At 44.7% G+C, this 23,886-nt stretch overlaps 1 protein-coding gene across 1 annotated transcript in view; it reads left to right on the top strand.

The window, feature by feature from the left end:
• The window catches only part of Scube2 (signal peptide, CUB domain and EGF like domain containing 2), a 58,895-nt gene that overhangs the window by 5,119 nt on the left and 29,890 nt on the right, over positions 1-23,886 (top strand). Inside the window, exons 2-12 of the mRNA XM_028768097.1 lie at positions 338-472; positions 5,970-6,095; positions 7,178-7,294; positions 7,919-8,008; positions 12,669-12,785; positions 13,909-14,031; positions 17,865-17,981; positions 19,221-19,343; positions 19,765-19,881; positions 20,270-20,350; positions 22,066-22,170. Coding sequence (XP_028623930.1) covers positions 338-472; positions 5,970-6,095; positions 7,178-7,294; positions 7,919-8,008; positions 12,669-12,785; positions 13,909-14,031; positions 17,865-17,981; positions 19,221-19,343; positions 19,765-19,881; positions 20,270-20,350; positions 22,066-22,170 — 1,251 coding nt within the window. The remainder of the gene's footprint in view (positions 1-337; positions 473-5,969; positions 6,096-7,177; positions 7,295-7,918; positions 8,009-12,668; positions 12,786-13,908; positions 14,032-17,864; positions 17,982-19,220; positions 19,344-19,764; positions 19,882-20,269; positions 20,351-22,065; positions 22,171-23,886) is intronic.

Below are 23,886 nucleotides of genomic sequence, written 5' to 3'. Positions count from 1 at the left end.
ACCCTTCTCTTATCTTAGAATCCTTTGTACATTGTCTTTGTCTCTCCTGAAGGCATTCTCAGGAAGCTAAGCATTATCTTGCCCAGTTGGCACTGTGCTTTAGAAATTGAAGGTGTTCTGTGGCTTTTATGTTTGTTCCCGGAGCTTGAAGGGGTGAGCCCTAGACCCATGGACCCATGGGGGCTGGGTGAACCAACTACAGGCTCCTTTGACTCTGGCCTGGAGAGTTTCTGTGATACCGGGACAAGAGGGACCTTGTCTCTGCTGAGCCGCCTGGCTGGGTTGGGCTTTGGAAATGGCCCTGGAAGCCAATCTCAATCCCTTTCTCTCTCTCCAGATGTGGACGAATGCTTGGAGAACAATGGTGGCTGCCAGCACACCTGCACCAACGTCATGGGGAGCTATGAGTGTCACTGCAAAGAAGGTTTCTTTCTGAGTGACAATCAGCACACTTGCATTCACCGTTCAGAAGGTACCTTAGTCTGGCCGTGACTGGGGGGTGGAGTTTCATCAGAGGTCCCACCCTCTCGAAAACAAGAAGACTTTATCCAGGAAGCAGAGCTTCTAGAAAGTCTTAGAAGCTGGGGACAAGTCCAGAATGTGCTGCTAGAGAGACAACGGCAAGCTCTGTTACCTTCGTGGTTGTCACCTAGCAACGTGGCAGGCTCTGAGGTCCTTGCAAACTTTCACACCCTCTGATCCTAATCTCTAAATAGAGTACATTTCAAACCTCAGTACAAGGCTCCAGAGAAATAAGGTGTGTGATTTGCCAAGTTTTTCTAAAAGATGCTGAAAACCGCAATACCAGTGCAAGCATGCCCTTTGCTCTGGGCTGGGGGTGCAGGTGGGGGCGGGAGCTGGATCCTCCCTCCCAGACTGGCCTCTTGCAGCCTCAAGCCACTTCTGGCCCTTCCCTGAGTTTTGCATTTCTTGCACTCTATGCTTCTAGGGCTCTGTGGGGGTTGGGGGAGGGCAAAGAACACCCTCTCTGGATTACCCGCTATGTTCTCAACCACTCAGCCTTCCTCTCATACTCTTTGCTTTGAGTTTATGTCTTTTATTTCTACTATTTTAAAATTCCTACAGCTTTGTGGGAATCTTTGGAGGGAGAGGCATCAAGGAGAAGTGGCCAATCGGTTGTTTTTTCACCGAATGTCATCTTTTTATTTTTCTGCCTTTTCTTAGGCCAAATAGGCTTATCGTAGTGGCTGTATTTTTCTAGTGTTACCTCCTCCTGGCATTAGATTTAAGAGCCCACATATTAGGCAATTCATTCATTTTAGCATATGATGAGTATGGATTCCCATATCTTAAGAGTGAAGTCTCTTTAAGTTCTTCCATTATTAATCACAAACATAAATTTATCATTTACCATGGCTTTAGCAGACATTTTAAGTGTTTCTTCATGGAAGATGATTTTACTCTATTTTCCAATGGTGGATTAGGTTGTACTTGACGGAATGCCTTGGCGTTATGGAGCAGTGTGTTTGATAGTTGTGGTTTCCCCATCTGTTCACTCTCAGTGCTCCTGGAGGGGAGTCACAAACACTGATTCTGATTTCTTATCTCATGTTAGGCATGACCTTGAAGAGTAGTGGTGGCTCCTTCTTCCTGCTAGGGTCTCCAGAGTCTGGTGGCACTGGATGAAGTCTCACAGGGCAGACTGGCAATGGGAGTCGTTTAAGGAGCCAGGCAGAGAGGGACCTGAATCTGAGGTGTGTCTCCTTCCAGTTGCTCAAAGCTGCCTCCAGGGAAGTCACTCTGGCTTTCTAGTCTGGTGTCCGTGGGGGGAGGCAATGCCCTGCTGGTAAAACCATTGCCTCTGCACCCCCACTTAGACTCTGCCCACCCGTGGCAGCTTGGGCTTCTGGTCTCTTACTTAGCCTGAGTTCCAGACCCCTGGCTCAGCCCTCCTCTCCCCTCCTACGGGTTTCTCAGAGCAGAGGTAAATACAAGTTCTTTCTGTGAGCTGTATTAGAATTCTAACTCTTCCACAATTCAGACATTCTTGGATCCCCTGATGTGTACTTAGCATGAATATAGATGTCTGGAACTAAAACCCAAATCCAAGAATTGTTATTGTGGTCTGGAATCGCTGTGATTTTTCTGTTGCATTTCAGTTTGACTACTAGGCAAATTCCTGCCAGTGTGAGCCAGCAGGTTACAGCAGTTTGCAATGGTGACCCACTTCTACCCTAGGATTTTAATTCTTCAACCAAATGACTTCTTAAAAAAAGATATCATTCCTAAGGACTTCCTCCCTCATGTGTACAGTAGCCTCTTGGAGACTGTATTTAAAGACTTTAAATCCACCATGGAAAATTAGGTTTTTTAAAAAAAACAAAACAAAACTGATGTCACAGGCTAGTATTTTCTATTGCTACTGTTTTGTTTTAATAATTATTTATTAAGTATTTTTCAATAAGGAGACCTAGCGGCTGTGTTGGATGGAATCTCAAGCTACTGAATTTTTTGTTAAAAATGCTTAGAAAGCCCAGAGCTGTGATAAAGAGAATGTGTGTTTTCACCCATGTAATGGAGGGGAAACCTCACCCTCGGTCTGCCTTTGTTCCCATTCAGGGGTGCTTGGGCTGTCAGAATGAGCGTTTCTCTTTTGTCTGGTCTGTTTTGAGGGTATTTAGACAGTGTACTGCTGCCCTGGCTGAGCTGCAGGCGACATCGGGTGACAAGGAAGACTGGGCTTACAGCAGTGCACATATCCCGTTTTGTAAAATATTCCCCATCCTTATTTTAATTTTTCAGAGATATCCGAAAGTGGAAGCCTGGCAAGGGAGTAAAAGTTGGGGGCATCTCTGGGTTTCTGAGCATCTTCCTTCCCTTTTGGTGAACCCTTTGCTTTGGACATGGCTACTAGACCAAGTCCTAGGGAAGTTAGGACCCTAGCTGGCCTTCCTGGTTTGCATCAGACCCATTTGCTTCTTCTAGCTATGGCCTTGTTTTGAATTAGGGCACTCTGAAGGGCTTTGGGGGGGTCACCTCTTAAAGCCATCTGCATTTTCAGAGTTATCTCGGTCCTCATCACCTCATGACAACTTTAGATCCAGTTTACTATGAGGGGACATCAGGGGCAGCTTCTCTGATGACTTTTTTTTTTTTTCAAGACAGGGTTCTCTGTATAGCCCTGGCTGTCCTGGAACTCACTCTGTAGACCAGGCTGGCCTCGAACTCAGAAATCTGCCTGCCTCTGCCTCCCAAGTGCTGGGATTAAAGGCATGCGCCACCACCACCCGGTTGGTTTTCTTATAAAATATTTCTTGTGTAAATGAACTGCTCAGGGGCAGCAGAAGTCATTTTGAAAATGCCTTAGGCACATAAACAGTGTAAACTATCCAGAAGATGAAGGGGAGCTCTTTGGGGGGTAGACTGTCTATGGGTTCCTATACTGTATCTCAAGCACTGTTAACAATTACCTGCAAGTACCATCCTGCTTCAATTACTTCAAATGCTCCACTGACCCAAAGACAAACACAGGACTTGCTGAGTCTTTTTGGGGGAGGGAAGGACACTCCTCCACAGGCAGCTCTCACCTCCTGTGCTGTTTCGGTACTGGCCTGTGAATGACATCTTCATAAAGGATCAGCCAGAGCGGAGAGAGCTTTGCAGCAGCCCAGTGCAAGCAAGCTTCTTTCTGTGCTACTTGACAGCAGCCCTTGGCAGGGGCTGATGAATCCCAGCAGCATGAAGCAGATTGTGTGTGGGGGCATACAGTTCAGAATTGTCAGAGGAAAACAAGGTGGTCTTTGGACAGACCCAAGAGGGTTAGAGGGTGTCTTAACTGCTGTACTGTCTTTTGAAATAGAAATATCTTTTGAAGTAACTGTTCTCAGGACACACAGGCATAGGGAAGAGACCCATCCTTTCATTAAAGTCTATGGTTTCAGGGGCAGAATCCAGAATGGTGTTCACTCCTAGTAAAGCTGAATAAGACCGTCCAGTACTCAAGTGTAAGACAGTCCAAATTCTAGAATTAGAAAGTCTCGTGGTCCCTCTAACTGCTGAGAACCAAAGCCTTACTCTCAGGGATGTCTTAGAGTTTTCTGACACAGATGCCAAGAAACAATATGTATACACATCCTCACTAATGCAGCTCTGACTGAGAAGACATCTTGAGAATATGCTTGGGTTTGGTATGCAGGCAGCAAGGTTTCAACGAACTAGTTTCCTGAGGAAGCAGGTTGCTGACAGCCTACACAGGTGCTTCTTCTGCTGTTACACAAGGGTTTAGGTCAGTGAGTCTCAACCTTTGGGTCATAAACCCCCTTGACAAACCTCTACATTCAAAAATATTTATATTACTATTTATAACAATAGCAAAATTATAGTTATGAAGTAGCAACGAAAATAATTTTATGGCTGGGGTCACCACAACATGAGGAACTGTACTAAAGGGTCACATGAGGAAGGTTGGGAACCACTGATTTAGATGCTTGTTAAACCAGCAAGTAGTACAGCTTCCTGATGTATCCTCTTTCTCATCACCATTACTAGGACCTATTGAGCCCGATAGACTCTTACAGAACAGCTAACGTCATTTCTCAACAGCTACAGGAACCCACATGCAGGAAGGCTTCCCCTCTTTCCTTTTATTCCTCTTGTGTTATTGCATGATGCTGTCCATGAGAGGCATGGTGCTCTGAGCTTGCTCAGGGAGGGGCCAAGAGCCAAGGGCCAAAGACTGAGGGTCACTTGAGAGAAGCCTCTAGGCAGGTGTCTGTGATTCCTCATGACCGAATGTAAATTTGTGGCAGATGTAAAAGCTTAGGTTCTGCTTTCTGGGATGGAGGCACCGCTTTGTTGGGGAAGGGCTTCTTATTTTTAGAAGATTATTTTATGTGTATAAGTGTATTGCCTGCATGTATGTCTGTGTACCACATATGTGCCTGGTGCCCACAGAGGCAAGAAGATGATGCTGGATTCTCTGGAACTGAAGTTATAGAAGGTTGTGAGCCATCATGTGGAAGCTGGGAATTAAACCCAGGTCTTCTGGAAGAGCAGCCAGTGCTCTTAACTGCTGAGCCACCTCTCTAACCCCAACACCTCTTCTTTAGAAAAATTTGAGGAATCCCATCTCTTAGGTGACAAAAGAAATCTTTTATATCTCTGTTAATTGCCCCAACCCAATTATTTAATTAATTAATTAATTAATTAATTAGGTTTTTCAAGACAGGGGGGTTTCTCTGTGTAGCCCTGTCTATCCTGGAACTTACTCTGTAGAACAGGCTGGCCTCGAACTCAGAGATCTGCCTGCCTCTGCCTCCTGAGTGCTGGGATTAAAGGTGTGTGTCACCACCTCCCAACTTTTTTTATTTTCAATTTTTGGAGCCCCAGCCTGATTTTAATGCACATTTTTTTATTTGTTTATTGTGTATGTACACATAAGAGGGCAACTTATAGGAATTGTTTCTCTCCTACCATGAAGGTTTTGGGCAAAAAACTCAACTGGTAAGGCTTGGCTTTCTTTACTCACTGTGCCGTCTCACCACCTAGATGTAGTCTTTAAAAATGTGCAGCTAGAGCAGGGTGGTGGTGGCACACACCTTTAATCCCAGCACTTAGGAGGCAGAGGCCAGCAGATCTCTATAAGTTCGAGGCCAGCCCAGTCTACAGTGTGAGTTCAAGTACAGCCAAGGCTACCCAGAGAAACGCTAACTTGAAATGCCAAAAAAGAAAACCAAGTGTGGCTAGGGCTGTGTAGTGTGGCACATACCTGTAGTCCTAGTACCTGGGAGGTGGAGGCAGGAGCATGATGAGTTCCAGGTAAGTCTGAACTACATAGGGTGTTCAAGGCCAGCCTGGGCTACAAAGCAAGACCTTATCTCATAAAACAAAAATGGATAACTATGGGGCCAGTAGAGATCCAGATGGCAAGCGTAGCCTATGGCCTTCACTCCTGTCCAGCCATGTAGCTCTCTCCAGTCCGTCACCTGCTACACACTGCTGTTTTGCAGAGGGCCTGAGCTGTATGAACAAGGATCATGGTTGTGGTCACATCTGCAAGGAGGCCCCGAGAGGCAGCGTTGCTTGTGAATGCAGGCCTGGTTTTGAACTGGCTAAAAACCAGAGAGACTGTATCTGTAAGTATGAACTATCACTCAGCTAAGGTGAGGACAGCCTACACAGAGGTCAGAAAAACAGCCACAGCCACAGCTCAGGGACACAAAAGCAACTTGTGGGAATCATTTTTTTCCTTCTATCATATGTATCCTGAGGATTGAACTCAGTAACAGATGCCTTTACCCTATTCTAGCTCACCAGACCAATAAGCTTTTATTTGATGTTGTTGTTGTTTTGTTTTTAAGATGTCACTGCTCAAATGCTTTTTTGTTATAAAATTTGAAGAATTTTAAAAAGCCACATTCCTGTGATCCCAGCACATAGGAGGTAAAGGCAGGGGGATTAGGAGTTCAAGGTTATCTTTGGATATCTGGCTATAAAATGAGTTGGAGGCCAACCTGGGCTACATGAGACCCTATCTGAAAAGACCGAAAAAACAAACAAACAAACAAATAAAACCAACCAAACAACCTCCCCAAAACCTAAAAATGAGGGTGGAGAACATATCCCAGAATCATACAACCTAGCCAGTTCATTTTTCCCCCATATTCCTATTTTGTTATCGTGCAAATTAAATATTGTCAGTTTGTTCCAACCATGAAGTGCTAGAGAATTTCTAGAGGCCCTGGGTACAGCTGGGCTAACAGGCAGACTTCACTAGAGGGAAGGAACAGTCTCAAATCACTTGGCATAATCCCCCCACATAGTAGGATGCTTCCCTACCCCAGTCTTTCCAGCTCCATCTCTCTGTACCACCCTGTTCAAGCCTTGTTGTGGTTCTATGTAGTTTACTCTGTGATACCATATACACTGCATACACGAAGACAATGTCTGAGTGGAAGTCTTTTATCTCAAGAGTCAGGCATGCACTAGATGCTCAGATACCCGCAGAGAAAAAGAATCAGCATTGGGGGGAAGTGTGGTGATGGACACCTTTAATCTCAGCATTGAGAGTAGAAGCAGGCAGATCTTTGTGAGTTCAAGGTCAGCTAGAGCTACATAGTGAGACCTTGTCTTTAAAAATAAAAACATTCTTTGGAAACAAACCCAGCCCTGGTTGTGGAAACCTCAGCGCTTATGTATTGATTCATTTTGACCTCAGTGACTTGTAACCATGGAAATGGTGGGTGTCAGCACTCCTGTGAAGATACGGCAGAAGGCCCTGAGTGTAGTTGCCATCCACGGTACAGGTTGCATGCTGATGGGAGAAGCTGCCTGGGTGAGTAATTTCTGCCTGAGCCTGCCCACTCCTACCCCAAACCCTCTTCTTAACCGTAACTCTTGATAATGCATAACCCAAGATGTGAGGTATGGCTGATACCCAAGGCCTCTTCGAATGTTACACTGGGAATGGCCTACTTTTGGATGGGAGTCCCTCACTCTTTAGAAAGCTCTTCTTCTCCCCATGGACTAGACTGGTATTCTAGAGATCTGGACAATATATTCCAAAGGAGAAGGGTGACAGAGCCTAGAGCTGGCTGTGTGTGATGGCACAGCAGCAGTTACAGTCAAAGTCTGCCTGGGTCTCATGGCATAACCCTTGGTGGCTGTCTTGGAGTTCTTATCCTTCGCCGAGGCTTCTGCAAGCTAGCATCTTCCAGAGTCTCTGACCAGTACATTATATTCCTAAACCCTTTCCATCCCTAATGTCTATAAGGCTCTTCAGTCATTGAATATGCTGTTTCCCACAGAGCCATAGAATGGCTCGTTCTTGTGGAGCAGACAGTCACTCATCTGCCATTGGTCACACAGTTCACGTCTGAGGTTTCAGTAGAAATGGCTGCTCAGGGTATGAGTAGTTGGACCATTCCGGCTGACAGCTGTGGCTTTGCTTCTCTTGTAGAGCATGAGGGCACCGTCCTGGAAGGGACAGACAACAACGCCACATCAGTGGCAGATGGAGATAAACGGGTGAAGCGGCGGCTGCTCATGGGTATGCAAGCCTCTCTCTTCCTTGGCTCTGTCGCTGTCCCCGTCCCTCTCTAGCCCATTGCATCAGGCCTAAGCCCATGTGTCCCACGGCCAACTGGACTGGGATGAGCAGCTTCTCTGAAGCCAGGATATGTCTTTTTCTTTATCCCCAAACTATCCCTTTGTCACAGTCCAAGATCCCTGTACTGTGCCAAGTCATTAGAATAATCAGGTTAATGTCCTAGCACTGCCCAACTATGTGTGAGACTTGGCAAACCACTGAGACGCTCCCTCTCTGTAGGTCTCTTTTTAAAATAGATATAAGGGCTAGGGTGGAGCCCTGCCAATAGAGTACCTGCCTAGCATGTATAGAGCCCTAGGTTTGATCCCTAGCACAGCATAAACTAGGCTTGGTGTCACATGACTATAATTCGAGTACTCAGGAGGTAGAGGCATGAGGGTAAGAAGTTCAAGGTCACCTTACTTACACAGTAAATAAGAGACTAGCCTAGGATATGTGAAACCTTGCCTCAAAATAAATAAACATGAGATAGGCATAGTGGTATATGCCTGAAATCCCAACACTTGGGAGGCAGAGACAGGCAGATTTTTGTGAGACAGAGGCCATCCTGATCTACATAATAAGTTTCAGCTAGTCAGGCTTACATAGTGAGAGCCTGCCTCAACAATAAATAACTAAATAAAAGTAAAGAAGCTGTGTGTATTAAAAGCTATCATTTATGGTTACCGCAAGTTCAGCTACGATAACAATATGGGGTGCAGGCACTTGCAGTCAAGTCTGATGACATGAGTCTGATCCTGGGAACTACATGGTGAAAGGACCATTCCCACAAGTTGTCCTTTCTCCTCCATACATGTGCGATGGCACATGCACACATATACACTTACACATACAACACACACACACACACACACACACACACACACACACAGCATACTACATTTTAAAAAGATAAGGATATACAGAAGTGCCCAGTGTGTGGCATGGAGTGGGCGGCCATTGAAGGACAATTCTCTTTCTCTGGTTAGTGGTAATGACAGAGTGTTCTGGGCAGCGTCCAGCTTAGCATGGCAGTTTGTCTGGTTTTGTGCCCACCAGCCTTCCATCTCCGACTCAGCCAATGTTAGTGCTAGGGGAGCTGAATGGAGAAGAGTGGCACTTGGCTGGGGGACATGAGACAGTTGGCCCACAGCCCTGACAGTCAAGCTAGAGATGAGAGAGAAGAGGCAGGAGCTGTGGGGATGGGACCAGACATACATTATTCTGGAGAGTTTTGTCTGACTTAAAACTGTTCATCTGACAGCTCCTGGGTTTATTAGTCAGGTAGGATATTGACCCACCACTGCTTACCAAGCAGGGGACAGTTCTAATCCATCTCCTGAGGTTTTATTCTTTTCTTCCTCTGTGTGTGTGTGTGCGTGTGTGTGTGTATGTGTGTGTGTAGCACATACGATTGCTTGCACACCACTCACGCACACACATAAGCATAGAAGCTAGACATATATGTTGGGTGTTTTCCTCTAGTGCTGTCTATTTTATATTTTGAGACAGAATTCCTCACAAAACCCCAAGCTCACCAACATTTAACTAGACGGGTGACCACTGAGTTTCTTGGAGATACCCGTCTCCTCCCATCCCCCAAATAAAGGATGCTGGGGAATTCAAACTTAGGCTCCAGCCAAGCCCTTAATACGGTTTATCGAAATTTAAGTCAATATTAAGTGTTTACATTACTACGAGCATCTACATATCATTTATCCAAGCCCTGTAATGCACTGGTCCTGTAATGCACTGCTATTATGTGCTTTCTTTGGTTGCAAATTGGAGAGCTGTTTTCTAAGAACCGCCCGCCCACCGGTTCCCTTGCAAGCCTCTGGCAGAGCTTTCTAAGCCCTTCCCAGTGTGTTCAGAGGCAGCAGTGCTCTTCTTAGCCTCTTCTCTTCTCTGACCATCTCCTCTTCTGAGGCTTCCCGCTGCTGGGGAGGGCCTGACTCCTGGCCTACAGCTCTGTCAGCTGTGCTTTTCCCATGGGGCCTAGGAACCCCCTTCTCTGCACTCCTGTTTTGGCAGAGCCCAAGTCTTGATGTTTGTCACTTTATATTGTGGATAAGATAGAGGTTTCTAAAAACCTTGTGTCTCTCAAAATGCCTTTGTATGCATTCTTCCTTCATTGAGAGAATTTGGCTCATTATAGAATCCTGAGTTGGAAAGAATCTTCTGTCATCAGAATTTTGACACCAGTGCTCCACTGTTTCATGTTATTCAACCCTCCCACCCCATCTCATGTAGTCCAGACTAGCCTCAAACTTACTAGAGCAAAGAATGACCGTGAACTTGGGGTCCCCAGCCTCCACCCCAAGGTGCTGGGATTATCGGCATGAGCTGCCATGCTCAGTTTCTTCATGTCTGGGAATGGAGCCAGGGTGTCGTCTGTGCTAAGTGAACCCTCACCCACCTGAACTACATCCCCAGCTCTCTCGCTCTCACTCTTGGTCCAGTGTGAAGCCCATGGAAGCTTTACTCTAGACTTTTTCAGGGTCTTGGTGATCTGAGATTTCAAGGCGATGTCCAGTTGACTGTGCTTCTGCTCTGTGTGCTCCCTAGGCCTTTCTGAGATAGGGTCTGAGTTCTCTGGTTCTACTCATGTGTGAGACCTGCTTATACATTGCTTCACTTGGTGCCCTTCATTCCTTCCCTGCTGACAGCAGTAACCCCAGAGATCCTCTAATTCTCTTCTCTTTTCTCTATATCTTTTGTTCCACTTTCTAGAAATTTCTCATTTTTCCACCTTCTAATCTTCCTGCAAGAGTCTTTTTAAACATTCCTTTTTCCTCCCCCCCCAACCCCCAGCATTTCGTTTAGTCTTTGTTATAGGCACCTGTTCATATTTCATGGGCTTCTCTTACCACCCTGAAGAAATCACATCTTACTCTCTCTTTTTTCCTGTATTATCTTTTTTTTAAAAATGGATGTTGTTATTTATAATTGTGTGTATGCAGATGCCTGCAGAGGCTAGAGATCAGAGCCATCCACTCTCTGTGGTATCAGAGTTAGAGGGAATTGAACTCAGGTTCTCTGCAGGAGTTTGATGCACTCTTAACCACTAAGCCATCACTCCAAACCCCTTCTCTGTTATCTTTGTTTTCTCTATGTTTATTTTTTCTTGTTTGATTTGGTATGTACATAAAATCCTAAATATCTAGCAATTCTTGACTGATTTTTCATATTCGATAGTTAGTGAAAAACTAAAAAGCTAGTTGGATCTTATATTGATTGATGGACTTTGTATTGGTGTGACTTCACATTGGTGTTACTTCACATCTGGCCTTCATTTGGAAGTCTTTTTATCTGGGCAAGTTGATTTAGCTTATGAGGAATACTTGTGTTCGGTGCAGCCCTTGTGCAGGGATAGAGACATTCCTGGAGCTGAGTCTGGGAGTTATGGGCTTAAAAACCTGCCTTTCCAAGCACTAGACTTTCATCTAACCAACTGTGACCCCCTTTCCTCTTCTATGTCCCGATGCATTGGTCTGACTTCCCCAGAGTGTCAGCTGTACTGTAGCTGGGACGTGGTCCCTGGCTATCAGGAAATAAAAGTTAGGGGTGGAGTGGGATGTTGGTATATAGGAAATGTGGGTTTGGGGGCTGGAGCTAGGGTGTTGGGGTATAGGGGATATGGGTGTTAGGGCTGGGTGTGTGGGGTGTGGGTGTTGTTTCTCAGGAAACCTGTGCTTTTTTAAACTTTATTTCCATCTCTGCTCCTAGATGAGCTTCCCATCTCTAACTCCTGGGCCTCCCTGGGTTCTGGGGGTCATATGGCTTTGCCCCTCTGCAGACCCAAGGGATTAACTCTTTCCCATTGACATGCCAGTTCCTAATAGTTGACATCTGTTTTGTTTTCTCTTTCATTTTCTTTGTTCCCAAAGAGTTACACATTTAAACACTTAATCTCAGTGAAGTTTTGAGAGCACACATGTCCTGTGTAGCTATCGTTTTTAATTAGTGCTAAGCCTGTTCCCCAGGCTTTCAAATGAGGCGCTAGGGAAGCTTCTGGACGTGCTAACATAGAGTGAACGTTGACTAGTACTTGCCTATCATTGAGGACGACCATGTAAATGAGAAACTTTCAGGGTTCATTTTTAAGTAGTTACAGCAGGCCTTTTGAGAGAAAGAGAGAGAGATGGAGGGAGAGAGAGAGACAGACAGAGACAGACAGAGACAGAGAGAGGCAGAGATATGAGGCATTGTAAAGACAAAGTCTTTGTAGCAAAGGAACGGTCTGGATGGGCCGTTGCTCAGATAAGAGAAGCCCCTAGAATAAGAAAGGAATTTCCCTTTTTGGCCTGTTCTGTACTCAGTCCAGCCTTCCAGAGGGAGAGGTCATACTTAGCAGGCTGTTGGCATGGGTCACCAGGAACCTTTTGCAGGAAGAGATTGTTTCTATAGACTGGGACATATCTTCCCTCTCTGGTCACCTGTTTCCTGAGTAACCACAAGAGCAGGAGATACAGCAGTATGCATCTCTTCCCTGTCTCCCCTGTTGGTGGCAGAGACTCGGGTGTGACCATGAGCACCCCTCTGTGCTTTCAGGGTTGTCAAACAGTAATATCTGTAGCAGGACTCCTTTAGGAAGCTAACTGCCTTTCCCACCTCTCATCAGAAACATGTGCTGTCAACAATGGAGGCTGCGACCGCACCTGTAAGGACACGTCAACAGGTGTCCACTGCAGTTGTCCCACTGGATTCTCTCTCCAGCTGGATGGGAAGACATGTAAAGGTAGCTCTTGCTTGTCCTGGAGCTGAGGCATTGTGGGGCTTGGGGTCTGTGTGTAGAGGGTCCGACACCGCTGATATGTGGGATACAGGCAGTTCTGCCCCTCCACAGCGTTTGAGCACTTCCATATTTGCTATGATTCATATTGATGAGAACTTTTCTTCCCTGGGCTAGTGGACGGTTATAATTGAGCAAGCTTAATTAGAAGCGACTTAATTACACTAACTGCTGAGAAGGTCAGCCGCTGCAAGCATCAGATAATCCATTTCAGGCAAGTGGCTTTATTACCAAAGGGCGGTTCATGGAACGTTCATCGGCAGGAGATAATATCAACCAATCATAAATAATAGCCTGGAGATTACATGTAAATAACAGCCAAGATTATTATCCAGAGCACTTAACGAATAACTGTACCATTAACTTTTAGTAATGAAGACAGACCCTAACGACTTGCTGGTCTTTCATGGGCAAGACTACAAAGGGCTTGTTAGTTCTTTAGCATGATAAAAAAATAGATAAACTGGTTATGAGATGAAACTGGGAGAAGATAAGATTAAGTATCAGGGATCATTAGAAAACGTTGAGACCATTTGGTCATTGTGTAACCTGCCAAAACAAAAGCTCCTGTCCCTTATAGCTTTAGTCATTAAGCTAGGATGGAACATGTACTAATGGGGCTTGTCGTATCTTTGGAGGGCATTAGAAGATGAGAATAAAATAAAACATGATATTGCCACGTCTTTCCAGGGTTTGTGCCCTTAGTGATTGTCAATGACATGGGAAGTCAGAACTGTTAGCTGGATGAGGTACTTACTTGTCTTTCAGCCAGACGAGAGAACAATGCTTGTAAGATTGAAACCATCGGCTGGGCGGTGGTGGCACAAGCCTTTAATCCCAGCACTTGGGAGGCAGAGGCAGGCAGATTTCTGAGTTCGAGGCCAGCCTGGTCTACAGAGTGAGTTCCAGGACAGCCAGGGCTACACAGAGTAAACCCTGTCTCGAAAAACCAAAAAAAAAAGAGCATTCTTAACTGCTCCTGTGGGTGTGTTTTTCTTTCTGAGGATAGGGACTCGGTGGAAGCCAGGCAGCTCTTGCTCTCGGCTTCCTCAGTGCTTGCCCATTACAGATATCGATGAGTGCCAGACCCGGAATGGAGGTTGTAACCATTTCTGCAAAAACACCGTGGGCAATTTTGACTGCAGCTGCAAGAAAGGATTTAAATTACTAACAGACGAGAAGTCTTGCCAAGGTATGTGCTGAAACGGAAGCTGAGGTGTGCAGGAAGCCCCTGGCTGGGACGGAGAAGGTATGAATGAGCCCTGGCTTGGTAGAGACTGGCTCACCCTGCTCCTGAAGAACAGGGTTTCAGGCTCCAACCTGAATTTAACTTGCTTCATCTTAGTCTGAATGAAAACACAGTGTAGCTCACATATATTTTGGAGGCTAAGCTATTAACATTTGGGGACACCTTAGAAACCCCATCAGGTGTGATTACAGCAGAACCTACTGCTAGAGACAGAATAGAAATGTGAAGCAAGCGGGGTTATGGTTGGATTTTGATAATAGAGATACTTTTTTTCTTTTCTAAAATTTATTTTACTGCAATTGGATGTTTGATAAAAGTTGGTGGGAAAAATCTGTAGATTTGGATAACACCCATACCTAGAGCAAAATGTTGAGGTCAATTCATAATCCAGAACCAGCTGGTCTCTTACTCCACCCCTTAATGTGGATGGCTAGTCTTTGGCACTTTGAGGTAGATGGAAAGGGATGGAAAGGAAGAGATGCTGGTTGGAGGAGGATTAGAGACCCCACTTTTTTTCTTTTACTTAAAGGCTTTTAAAAATTATTTTAAAATATGTATATACACATGTCTGTGTGTGAGCATATGCCTGTAAGTGTGGTGCCCACAGAGGCCAGAGGCATCAGATTCTCTGAAGCTGGACTTACAGGGCGTTATGAGCCACCTGATATGGGTGATGCTAGGAGCTACACTCCACCCAGTCTGCTGTCAGAGTAGCACATGCTCTTAACTGCTGCTCTATCTTCCTATCCCCTTACAGAATCTCTTTCAATTGTATCCTTCCCACATATGGTTAACAGCAATTGTCAATGTTAACAGCTGACTTAGGGCAAGCATCACTTCTACTTTTAGATAGCTTTCATGCCCTATCGATGCATGTGTGAAGAAGTCTCAGGGAAGATGTGATGTCATTTATCTTGTTCCATTTCTGGGAATAAGGACTGCCTTACTTATTTCATTAGACATCTTAGCATGAGGGCTCATTGAGGGGTGAAGGGTTAGCTCAGTCAGTAATGCTTGCCTAGCATGCACAGAGACCCAGACTGCACCTCCAGCACTGCGTCAACCATATGTGGTGACTCACACCTGTAATTACAGCGCTAGGGCAGTAGAAGCAGAGAACCAGAGCTTCAGAGCTATCCTTGTCTCCATGTGAAGTTTGAGACCAGCCTGACTAGAGATCCAGGCAAAACAAATAAACAAAACCACAAAAACCTCACACCAGAGAACAAAGAGAAGCTCAACACTGTAGAAAAATCAGAGTACGCAATATAACACTTCGAGCAGGGGAGATGGCTCAGTGGGCAAAGTGCTTACTGTATAAGCATGTGTGTGGGTTGCCAGCACCCACATACAGAGCTGAGTGTGGTGGTATGTAGTCAGGTCCTGCCAGGCAGAGACAGGAAAATCCTTAGAGTTTAACCACCAGCCAGTTTGGCAGAATTAACAAGTTCCAGGTTCAGTGGGCGACCCTGTCTCCAAAACTAAGGTGGGGAGCGGTTCAGGAAGCCCCTGATGCTGACCTGTAGCCATCGTACACATGTGTACAGGAAGACCCTGTTACTGACCTGTAGCCATTGTACACATGTGAACAGGAAGACCCTGATGCTGACCTGTAGCCATCACACACATGTGTTTACATACACACAAGACAAAGATGCAACATCTTTTTAAAAAGATAGAGTAAACAAGGCTCTTCTTCCCTCTTTGTTCTTAATACATAATTTGCCAGGCAGTTCAAATACATTCTCCTTTAAATTCAGTGAGTTAATTCTAGATAATTATTTTGTGGTTTTCTTCAGTTTGACTTGGAAAGCAAATTTGCTGTTCCACACAATGTCTCATAATGTATAGGGCAAGAAATATGTTTAAGCTGTGTAAACACATTAAAAAGGAATTAGGAAAATGATCTCATTATTTTTGGCAAAGCAAGCGTCCACCGTGAGCAGCCAAAGTCAGCTACTGAGTGAGGGCACTTTGTCGGCAACTGGCTGATGTTCGTAACAGATCTCACAGAACGGCATCAAGTACAAGGAAAGAAACAGACTCTTTCTCATTTTCCATCCATTGCTCTTGGTAGAACAAATATTTTCACAGAGCAAATTTGCTGAGAAAACAGTCAGGATTTCTGGAAAAATCTGAGGAAGAAGGGCTTTGCAAGAATTTGCCTTTTATATTTTATATTTTCATTTTTCTTGATCCATCCATGCCTCCCCCTCTCTCTCCCTCTCTCCTCTTCCCCTTCCTCCACCCCTGCCTCTGTGTGTGTGTGTGTGTGTGTGTGTGTGTGCATGTTTATTGTTATTATTTTGAGTCTAATCAGGTCTTGATTGGCCTGGAAATTGGTTAAATTATGCTGACCTTGAACCTGTGGTGATCTTGATGCCTTTGCCTCCCAAGTGCTGGAATTACAGGCATGCACTACCACATCTGGCTAGCATGTTAACCACTACCACATCTGGCTGACATGCAATGCACTATCACATCTAGCTAAAATGTTTGCCTTTTCCTAACTCAGATTTTCATGGCATGTTGGGTCTAGAAAAGTGGTCCAGCCCGATGGTATGATTGTCATCAACTAAGTGTGACCCAGGGTTATCTATTTGGAGGCATCAATTAAAACCATCCCAAGAGTTCTGGGAGCAAGACGTAGAAAAAACAGTTACATCCACAGATGCAGCTGGCACCCCTGTGCCACAGACATAGAGGGCACAGGGAAGAGTAACAAAACCAAGAGGTTTTCCAAATACATCTAATTTAGACATTAACCAATTCAATTTTAGCATCTTTCATATAAAATCACTGAGGGTATTAGTGTGAGTGCATTCTTCTAATGCAGAGGGTGTTAAGACACAGGATTAAGTGTCCTATTGGGGCCAGAAGAGTAATTCTGCAAAGATGAGAAAGAGAGAAACCAGAATTGTCTCCAACCAAAGCATTTTCTCCTTTTGTTTCACCATTTACTAACAGAAATAGAACAGGGATAATGAATAGCTAGCATTATTGTTATAATAATGTTCCCTTTAGGTTATGAACCTATATTTAGGTAACTCATTCGCCTTCATTTATATGTTAGCTTGCTTTTTATTGCTGTGACAAAACACCATGAACAAAAGCAACTTGAAGAGTAAAGGGTTTATTTGGCTTACACATCAGATCACACCCCATCACTGAGGGAAGGCAGGATAGGAACTCAAGCAGGACAGAACCTGGAGACGGAACTGAAGCAGAAGCCTTGGAGAAACACTACTTCTTGGCTTGGTCTCCATGGCTTGCTCAGCTAGCTTTCTTATACCACTCAGGATAACCTGCCCAGGGGTGGTATCATCCCCCATCGTATCCCACAGTGGCCTGGACCCTCCTACCTTAGTCATCAATCAATAAAATGCTCCTACCAGCCAGAAATGGAGGCATTTTCTCAATTGTGAGTCCTTCTCAGATGACCTTAGCTTGTGTCAAGTTGACAAAAACTAAAAAAAAACAAAACAAAACACAATTTATATAACTTACTCAGCCTTGCAAATAAGTGTGGGTGAGAGAGATCATATGAACTTCAAAGCAAGTAAAGTTTGCAATAGAACTTACAACCAAGGAACCTGGGCATGACTGCAGTTCCCAGTCAGCTCCTTAGCATGATCTTTGATACAAAGGAGCAGAGAGGATGAGTTGACCAGCTTTCCTTACATGCATTGTTTTGCTATTGATCAGCAACTTGTGATCAGTATAAACACCGCTACTAACACAGCAGTCGGTTTTAGCTCTCTCTTTGATAATTACAGATGTGGATGAATGTTCTTTGGAAAGGACCTGTGACCACAGCTGCATCAACTACCCTGGCACATTTATTTGTGCCTGCAACACAGGGTACACTCTCTATAGCTTCACCCACTGTGGAGGTGAGTGGGCTGCGCCTCTATGGTGAGGCCAAAGCCTGGGAGCAGGGCCACCCTTGAGGGTCATCTTCCTATTTTGGGACAAAGAGTATATTCGTGGACAGAGGCAACAAGAAAAGCATCTGTCAAAGGGAGTATGATCATATTTACCCCGTTAGCACATCAGTTATACAATTGAGTAAAGAAGAACTGAGCTCTGTCAGCTGTGGATTCCTCAGTGAATTGACTTGAGCTTGTATTTGGAGAGTGGGAGAGTCTTGCAGAAAGACAATATCCCATTAGTCTTCCCAGCCGAAGATAATACGGTTGTCTTCAGAGAGGCTTGGCAGGGCACCCAGAAACTCGGAATTCTGTCCTGCATGGGCACTGGCTGCAAAGCCTTAGATCAAGCCCTTCAGTTGGGGCTTGGGTCCAGAAGGGGACATTGACTCTCTCTCCGTTCTGTGCCTGTTTAACAGTATATGTTCATGTGTCATACCCTTATGGTCAAGTAGGCTGTGGTATATATAAATCAGTGCCAACTTATTCTCACTCTATTTTCCTGGCAATCAGCTATCATTGAGACCAGATCTAGACTCCAGAATTTGTCTAAGGTTTCCATGGTGATTCTAAGTATCTGTGGGATTTGGGGACCACTGCCTGGAGCACTTCTTGCCAATTCTTATGCCCTATGTTTGAGACAGACAGATAATGGTGCTTTGCTGTAGATGGCTATGTCTCCCTTCTCTCTTTCTCTCAACATTCTTGGCACAACTAAAAGCATATCTTCTACCCTACCCTATCTATCATGAGATCCCAGTGGGACACACAGATATCAACCTGGTTGGGAGCCTCCTTCCAGTTTGGGTTCAGTCCCAAGTTGATGGGGATGTAGATTCTCACTGTTTTTCTTCTCTCTTAACTGTGAGGGCAGTCAAACAGGGAGTCTTAATTCTGTGTGTCTCCCTTGCTATGCTGTAGAGAGGATGGTGGAGTTTCAAGTTCAAAGCTCATATGGGGTCTGAGTCTGGACATCTGCAAGTAGTGCACTCCCTTTCTGAGTGTTTCTGTCAATGGTTAAGACCTCCCAACCAAGGCACATGCCAATGGGGAGTGTGGAGTGTGCAGCCAGCAGATGTCAAGTACGTGTCCCTGAAAATGACTGTCTGTCAACCATGTGACTCATCTACTGCTTCCTCCTCAAGGGAGAGGCAGTCAGCACTTGATGTACTGTTGCCACAGGGGACCATTTTTGTTCCACAGACACCAACGAGTGCAGCGTCAACAATGGAGGCTGCCAGCAAGTTTGCGTCAACACAGTGGGTGGCTACGAGTGCCAGTGTCATCCAGGGTACAAGCTCCACTGGAATAAAAAAGACTGTGTGGGTAAGAGGCTCATCCTTCTATAGTTCCCATGTGGCCACAGGGTCACCCCAAGTCTGGAGGATTGAGACTGTGTGCTTGTGTACTCCCCTGGGCCTAAAATGCACCTTCCCCTGAAGCAGCAACAGCTGGTCTTTAACAAATCCCAAAACAGGAGATACTTCGCAGGCTCCTTGACATTTAGCTCTGTGCTTCTGCATGGATTGGAGTGTTCTTCTGTCTCGTGGTTGCTTCTCTGCATGAGCACACAGCAGACTTGTACCTCTCTGACCTTCGAAGGAGGCAAGGCTTGTGTCAGTCAGGCTGGGCTGGGGAGAGAGGTCAGCTCGGCTTTCTCTTCTTGGGGCCTTTGGCAAGGTCCACTCTCATCACACTTGGGTGCATGCTTCTTTTTCCTCAAGCACCTGTGTTTTGTCCTGTCTAGAAGTGAAGGGCTTCCTGCCCACTAGCAAGACACCCCGTGTGTCCCTGCACTGTGGTAAAAGTGGTGGAGGAGACAGGTGCTTCCTAAGATGCCACTCTGGCATTCACCTCTCATCAGGTGAGTGACACATATCTCTGGGAAGGTTCTCATGGCAGGGCCTGTAGATGTTAGACATGCTTAAGGGGCTTCCTGGTTCTGGAGCCGATACTTCTTGACCACTAGAGGCCCGTGCTTTGAGAGCCCATGTCCTGGGTATTTTTCTAGTGGTCTATGTGGAGTGGGGTGGGGTTGACTTTAGTCACTATACACTGTATTCCATAGAGTAGGCTACTTAATCCACGTGAAACTCCATGCATTAATTTTAAATATATATTTTTAAAATTATGTACATAAGTTGGAGGCAGGTCTCACTTTGTAACATAACCCCTGGAATGTATTGTGTTGTTACCAGGGTAGCCTGTCATCTCGCTTATGTATTCTGACAATTCCACATTTTGTCTGTCAGGACTGCAAGAGGCTTACTCTGTCACCTGCGGCTCTTCTCTCAGAAGCAGACAGCAAAAATCAAATGACTCTGCTTTTGGGGGTAATTACCAAACTGTGTTCTTGAGGGGGTCATTGTGTTTAGTGGGCTTCTTTCATGGAGTGCTGTTCATGGGGGTGGTTTTCTTTGCTTTTTTCTTATCTGGATGCTGTGAGAATATTACAGGATGTTCTTGCCCACAGCTGTGGTGTCTGATACCTAACTCACCTGTGGGAACCATACTTCCCAAGTGTCCCGTGTACTTGGAAATCCTGTTCAGCCTGGGTGGGTCACTGTATTGACAAGAGGTCCACAGTGCTCTGGAGAGAACAGTTTCATGGATCCCCAATTCCCTCTATCCCAGAGCACTTTAAAAGCCCAATAGGGACCATGCCTGGGACACACAACATTGGTGGAGGTGGTAGAACAGAATAGGGCAAGTGGGATTCTATCTCAAGAAAGAGAAAGAGACCTGAACCTATTCTTGTATTTTGTCCTTAGTCAAGGGACTAAATACAAGTCTGATGTTTTCTGAAGGCCTGATCTTCCCAGATAAGGACACATTTGCCAATTTATCATGAGTCTGTCCAAATTGAGAAGCATATTATATCTTGATGTCTATATCATAAAGATGTCCAGAATTTGAAATCCCAAGCAAGATGGTAGTTTAGAAGTTGAAATGCTCCAGCTACCTTACACTGTATTCCACAGAGTAGGCTACTTAATCCACGTGAAACTCCATGCATTAATTTTAAATATATATTTTTAAAATTACGTACATAAGTTGGAGGCAGGTCTCACTTTGTAACATAACCACTGGAATGTATTATGTTGTTCAGGATGTCTTTGAATTCATAACAGTCCTCCTGCCTCAGCTACCCAAGTGTTAGCATTATAGGAGTGAGTTTACCATATCTGGCTCCATCAATATATTATTGTTATTGTTATTATTATTGTTATTATTATTACTATTATTATTATTATTATCCAAAGAAACCAAGGCTCATAGGAAAAAAAGAACTTTCTCAAAGTAACTCAGATAAGAAGTAAGAGGGGCTAGGATTCGAACTCAAGCAGTCTGAGTTCAGAGATGTAAGCACTGTTCTTTGCTGTCCTTTCTTAAGGCTGTTAGGACCTTTATCTCATTTAGTCCTTACAACATCCTGGTAACACAGGTGCTTAACTATGTGCATTTAACAGACGAGGAGCCTGAGAAGAGGAAGGTTAAGGAACGTGCTGATGTTTTCACAAATCAGAGGGCTTTCAATTAGAGGCATGGGTTCCATCCCAACACATAGTTAAGCATGATTTTGGGAGAATAGGATTATGCACTCACTTCATCCCAGATACCAGAAGTGATAGCCACATCTGAACTGGCAGCCCCTCAACCCTGTCCTCTCTGGGAAGCCACACATAGAAGAGACCTCCCTCAACAATCTGATCCAGATTTGAGCTGGAGGATACTCACCTTCCTTCTCAGAAAGGCACAGGAATGACCTCATCTTTCATCTGACTATGGAGACTGTTTTGTGCTCTTTCTCTGTTACCTTTGAACACTGGGTCCATCTCTCTCTTGAGAAGAGGGAGGCTCTAGGTGAACCTGTACAAGGCAATGGGCACTTCATGATCCAAACTGTTATTAGATCATCTCAAAGGTCAGAGGCATGCGTCATCTACATCCTGTGTGGAGACCCAGCCAGTGGGAGCTTACCATCATCCACTGGGTATTCTCTTCCTTTGCTATGAGGATAATTTCTCTCACTTATTTCTTTCTGAAGATGTCGTCACCGTCAGAACAAGTGTAACCTTTAAGCTAAATGAAGGAAAGTGTAGTTTGCAAAAGGCCAAGCTGTCTCCTGAGGGTCTGCGACCAGCACTACCAGGTATGGAATCAAATGGCTGGTGCAGGGAACATCCCTGCATGTTGGGTAAGGGACCTGTGACCAGCTGAGTAGAGATGGCTACCCAGCTGATGCAAGCTCATGTCAGATGGCACTGAGTTATTCAGAATCTGCAGGGACTTTTTTCTGTAGGGGAGCAGAGCCTGCCCTAACTCGCATGTAGTTCTGGGGTTACACTTCAGAAGGTCCTTTGTGAGGTCACTGTGGAAGCTCTGGGGAAACCCTGAGTTCACCTGAGTCAATGGGGTTTGAGATGAATCAGCCACTTATGACTGCATTGGGTTGAAGTTTTTAATCTTAGAATTGGGTTGAAGCATACACTATGAGGAAAGGGGGGTTGACTCAGAAATGATAGCATTGATGAACAAAGATGGACTATCCAGTGTTCTTGCTGCTATGGTGTTTGGGAACTGTGGTCCCAATGGCTGTAACAGAATAAACTCGATCCAGGAATAACTAACTGTGCTTACCAAAACAAGCAAATCTAATTTGCCCCTTTCTTCCCTAGCTTTCCTTTCCATCAGAACCTCAGAGAACACTTCTGGAACTTAAAAGAAATCGAGACATACATAGATAAGGAAGTTTTTCCCCCCAGTCTACCCTCAAACAAATTAACCTAAAGCTCATGCTATCTCCTTTGACTTCCTTCTAGTGATTAAGCAGGGTGCATTTTGGTGCCTTCATTGATAGGACATGTGCACCTGTTAATTATATGCATTCAAAGATTGTGAGTGACAGAGGAAGATGTCTTCTTGTGTGGCTGAGATAGTAGCTGGGTGGTGGTAGTGGCACGACATTAGCCCCAGCACTCGGGAGGCAGAGGCAGGCAGATCTCTGAGTTTGAAGCTAGCCTGGTGTATAGAGTGAGTTTCAGGACAATCAGGGCTACACAGAGAAATCCTGTCTCTAAACAAACAAACAAACAAACAAACAAAGAGATGGCAAGGGGACAGTAGAATTCTATACATCTACCTAATCAAAAATGTATATTTAAAAAACCCTAAAGTTGAAGGTAAAAGCTCCAGAAAGTTGACTATATCATTAGTAGTCATTGCATCGGGGTAGGAGAATGCTGGGTGATTTTGACTTTTTTTATCCTGTATTTTTCATATTCTCTTTCCATATTCACACTTTTCTGTAATGTCTATCAGACATGTTCTTTTAAATTTCATGGATGAATGAAATATGGGAGAGGCAGAGAGCCTTTGGGGCTGCTTGGCAGGAATATGACATTGGCCAAGGACAAGGAAGTGGGCTTCAGACAGGAATCTGACATTAGGCTAGAACAAAGAAGTAATTTCAGGCAGGAATCTAAATCTTAGGCTAGAACAAGAAAGTAGGCTTCAGACATGAAAATGACTTTGGGCTAGGACAGGGAAATTGGCTCAGATATTTTGGTCACCCTGATGAGCCCTTAGAAACAATGATCACCAGAGTGTTCACAGAATTTTGCTTATTGCCTTGTTTGTTCTTTGACTATGTGTTTATTGTATTGCTTGATCCTTGACTATTTGCATCTATTGTATTACTAGTTCCTCAACCTAGAACTGACCTTAATACTTGCATGTAATTAGAATGGTATAAAAGCAAAAAAGAGGAGGGGGGATGGGATAGGAGTTTTCTAGGGAGAGGAAATAGGGAAAGGGGATAGCATCTGAAATGTAAATAAATAAATTATCCAATTAAAAAAGGGAAAAA

The sequence above is a fragment of the Grammomys surdaster genome, unplaced genomic scaffold (assembly GCF_004785775.1).
Source record: "Grammomys surdaster isolate TR1022 unplaced genomic scaffold, NIH_TR_1.0 184, whole genome shotgun sequence".
NCBI lineage: Eukaryota > Metazoa > Chordata > Mammalia > Rodentia > Muridae > Grammomys > Grammomys surdaster.
The sequence above is the reverse complement of the archived record's forward strand: the minus strand, read 5'-3'. Positions and strand labels throughout refer to the sequence as shown.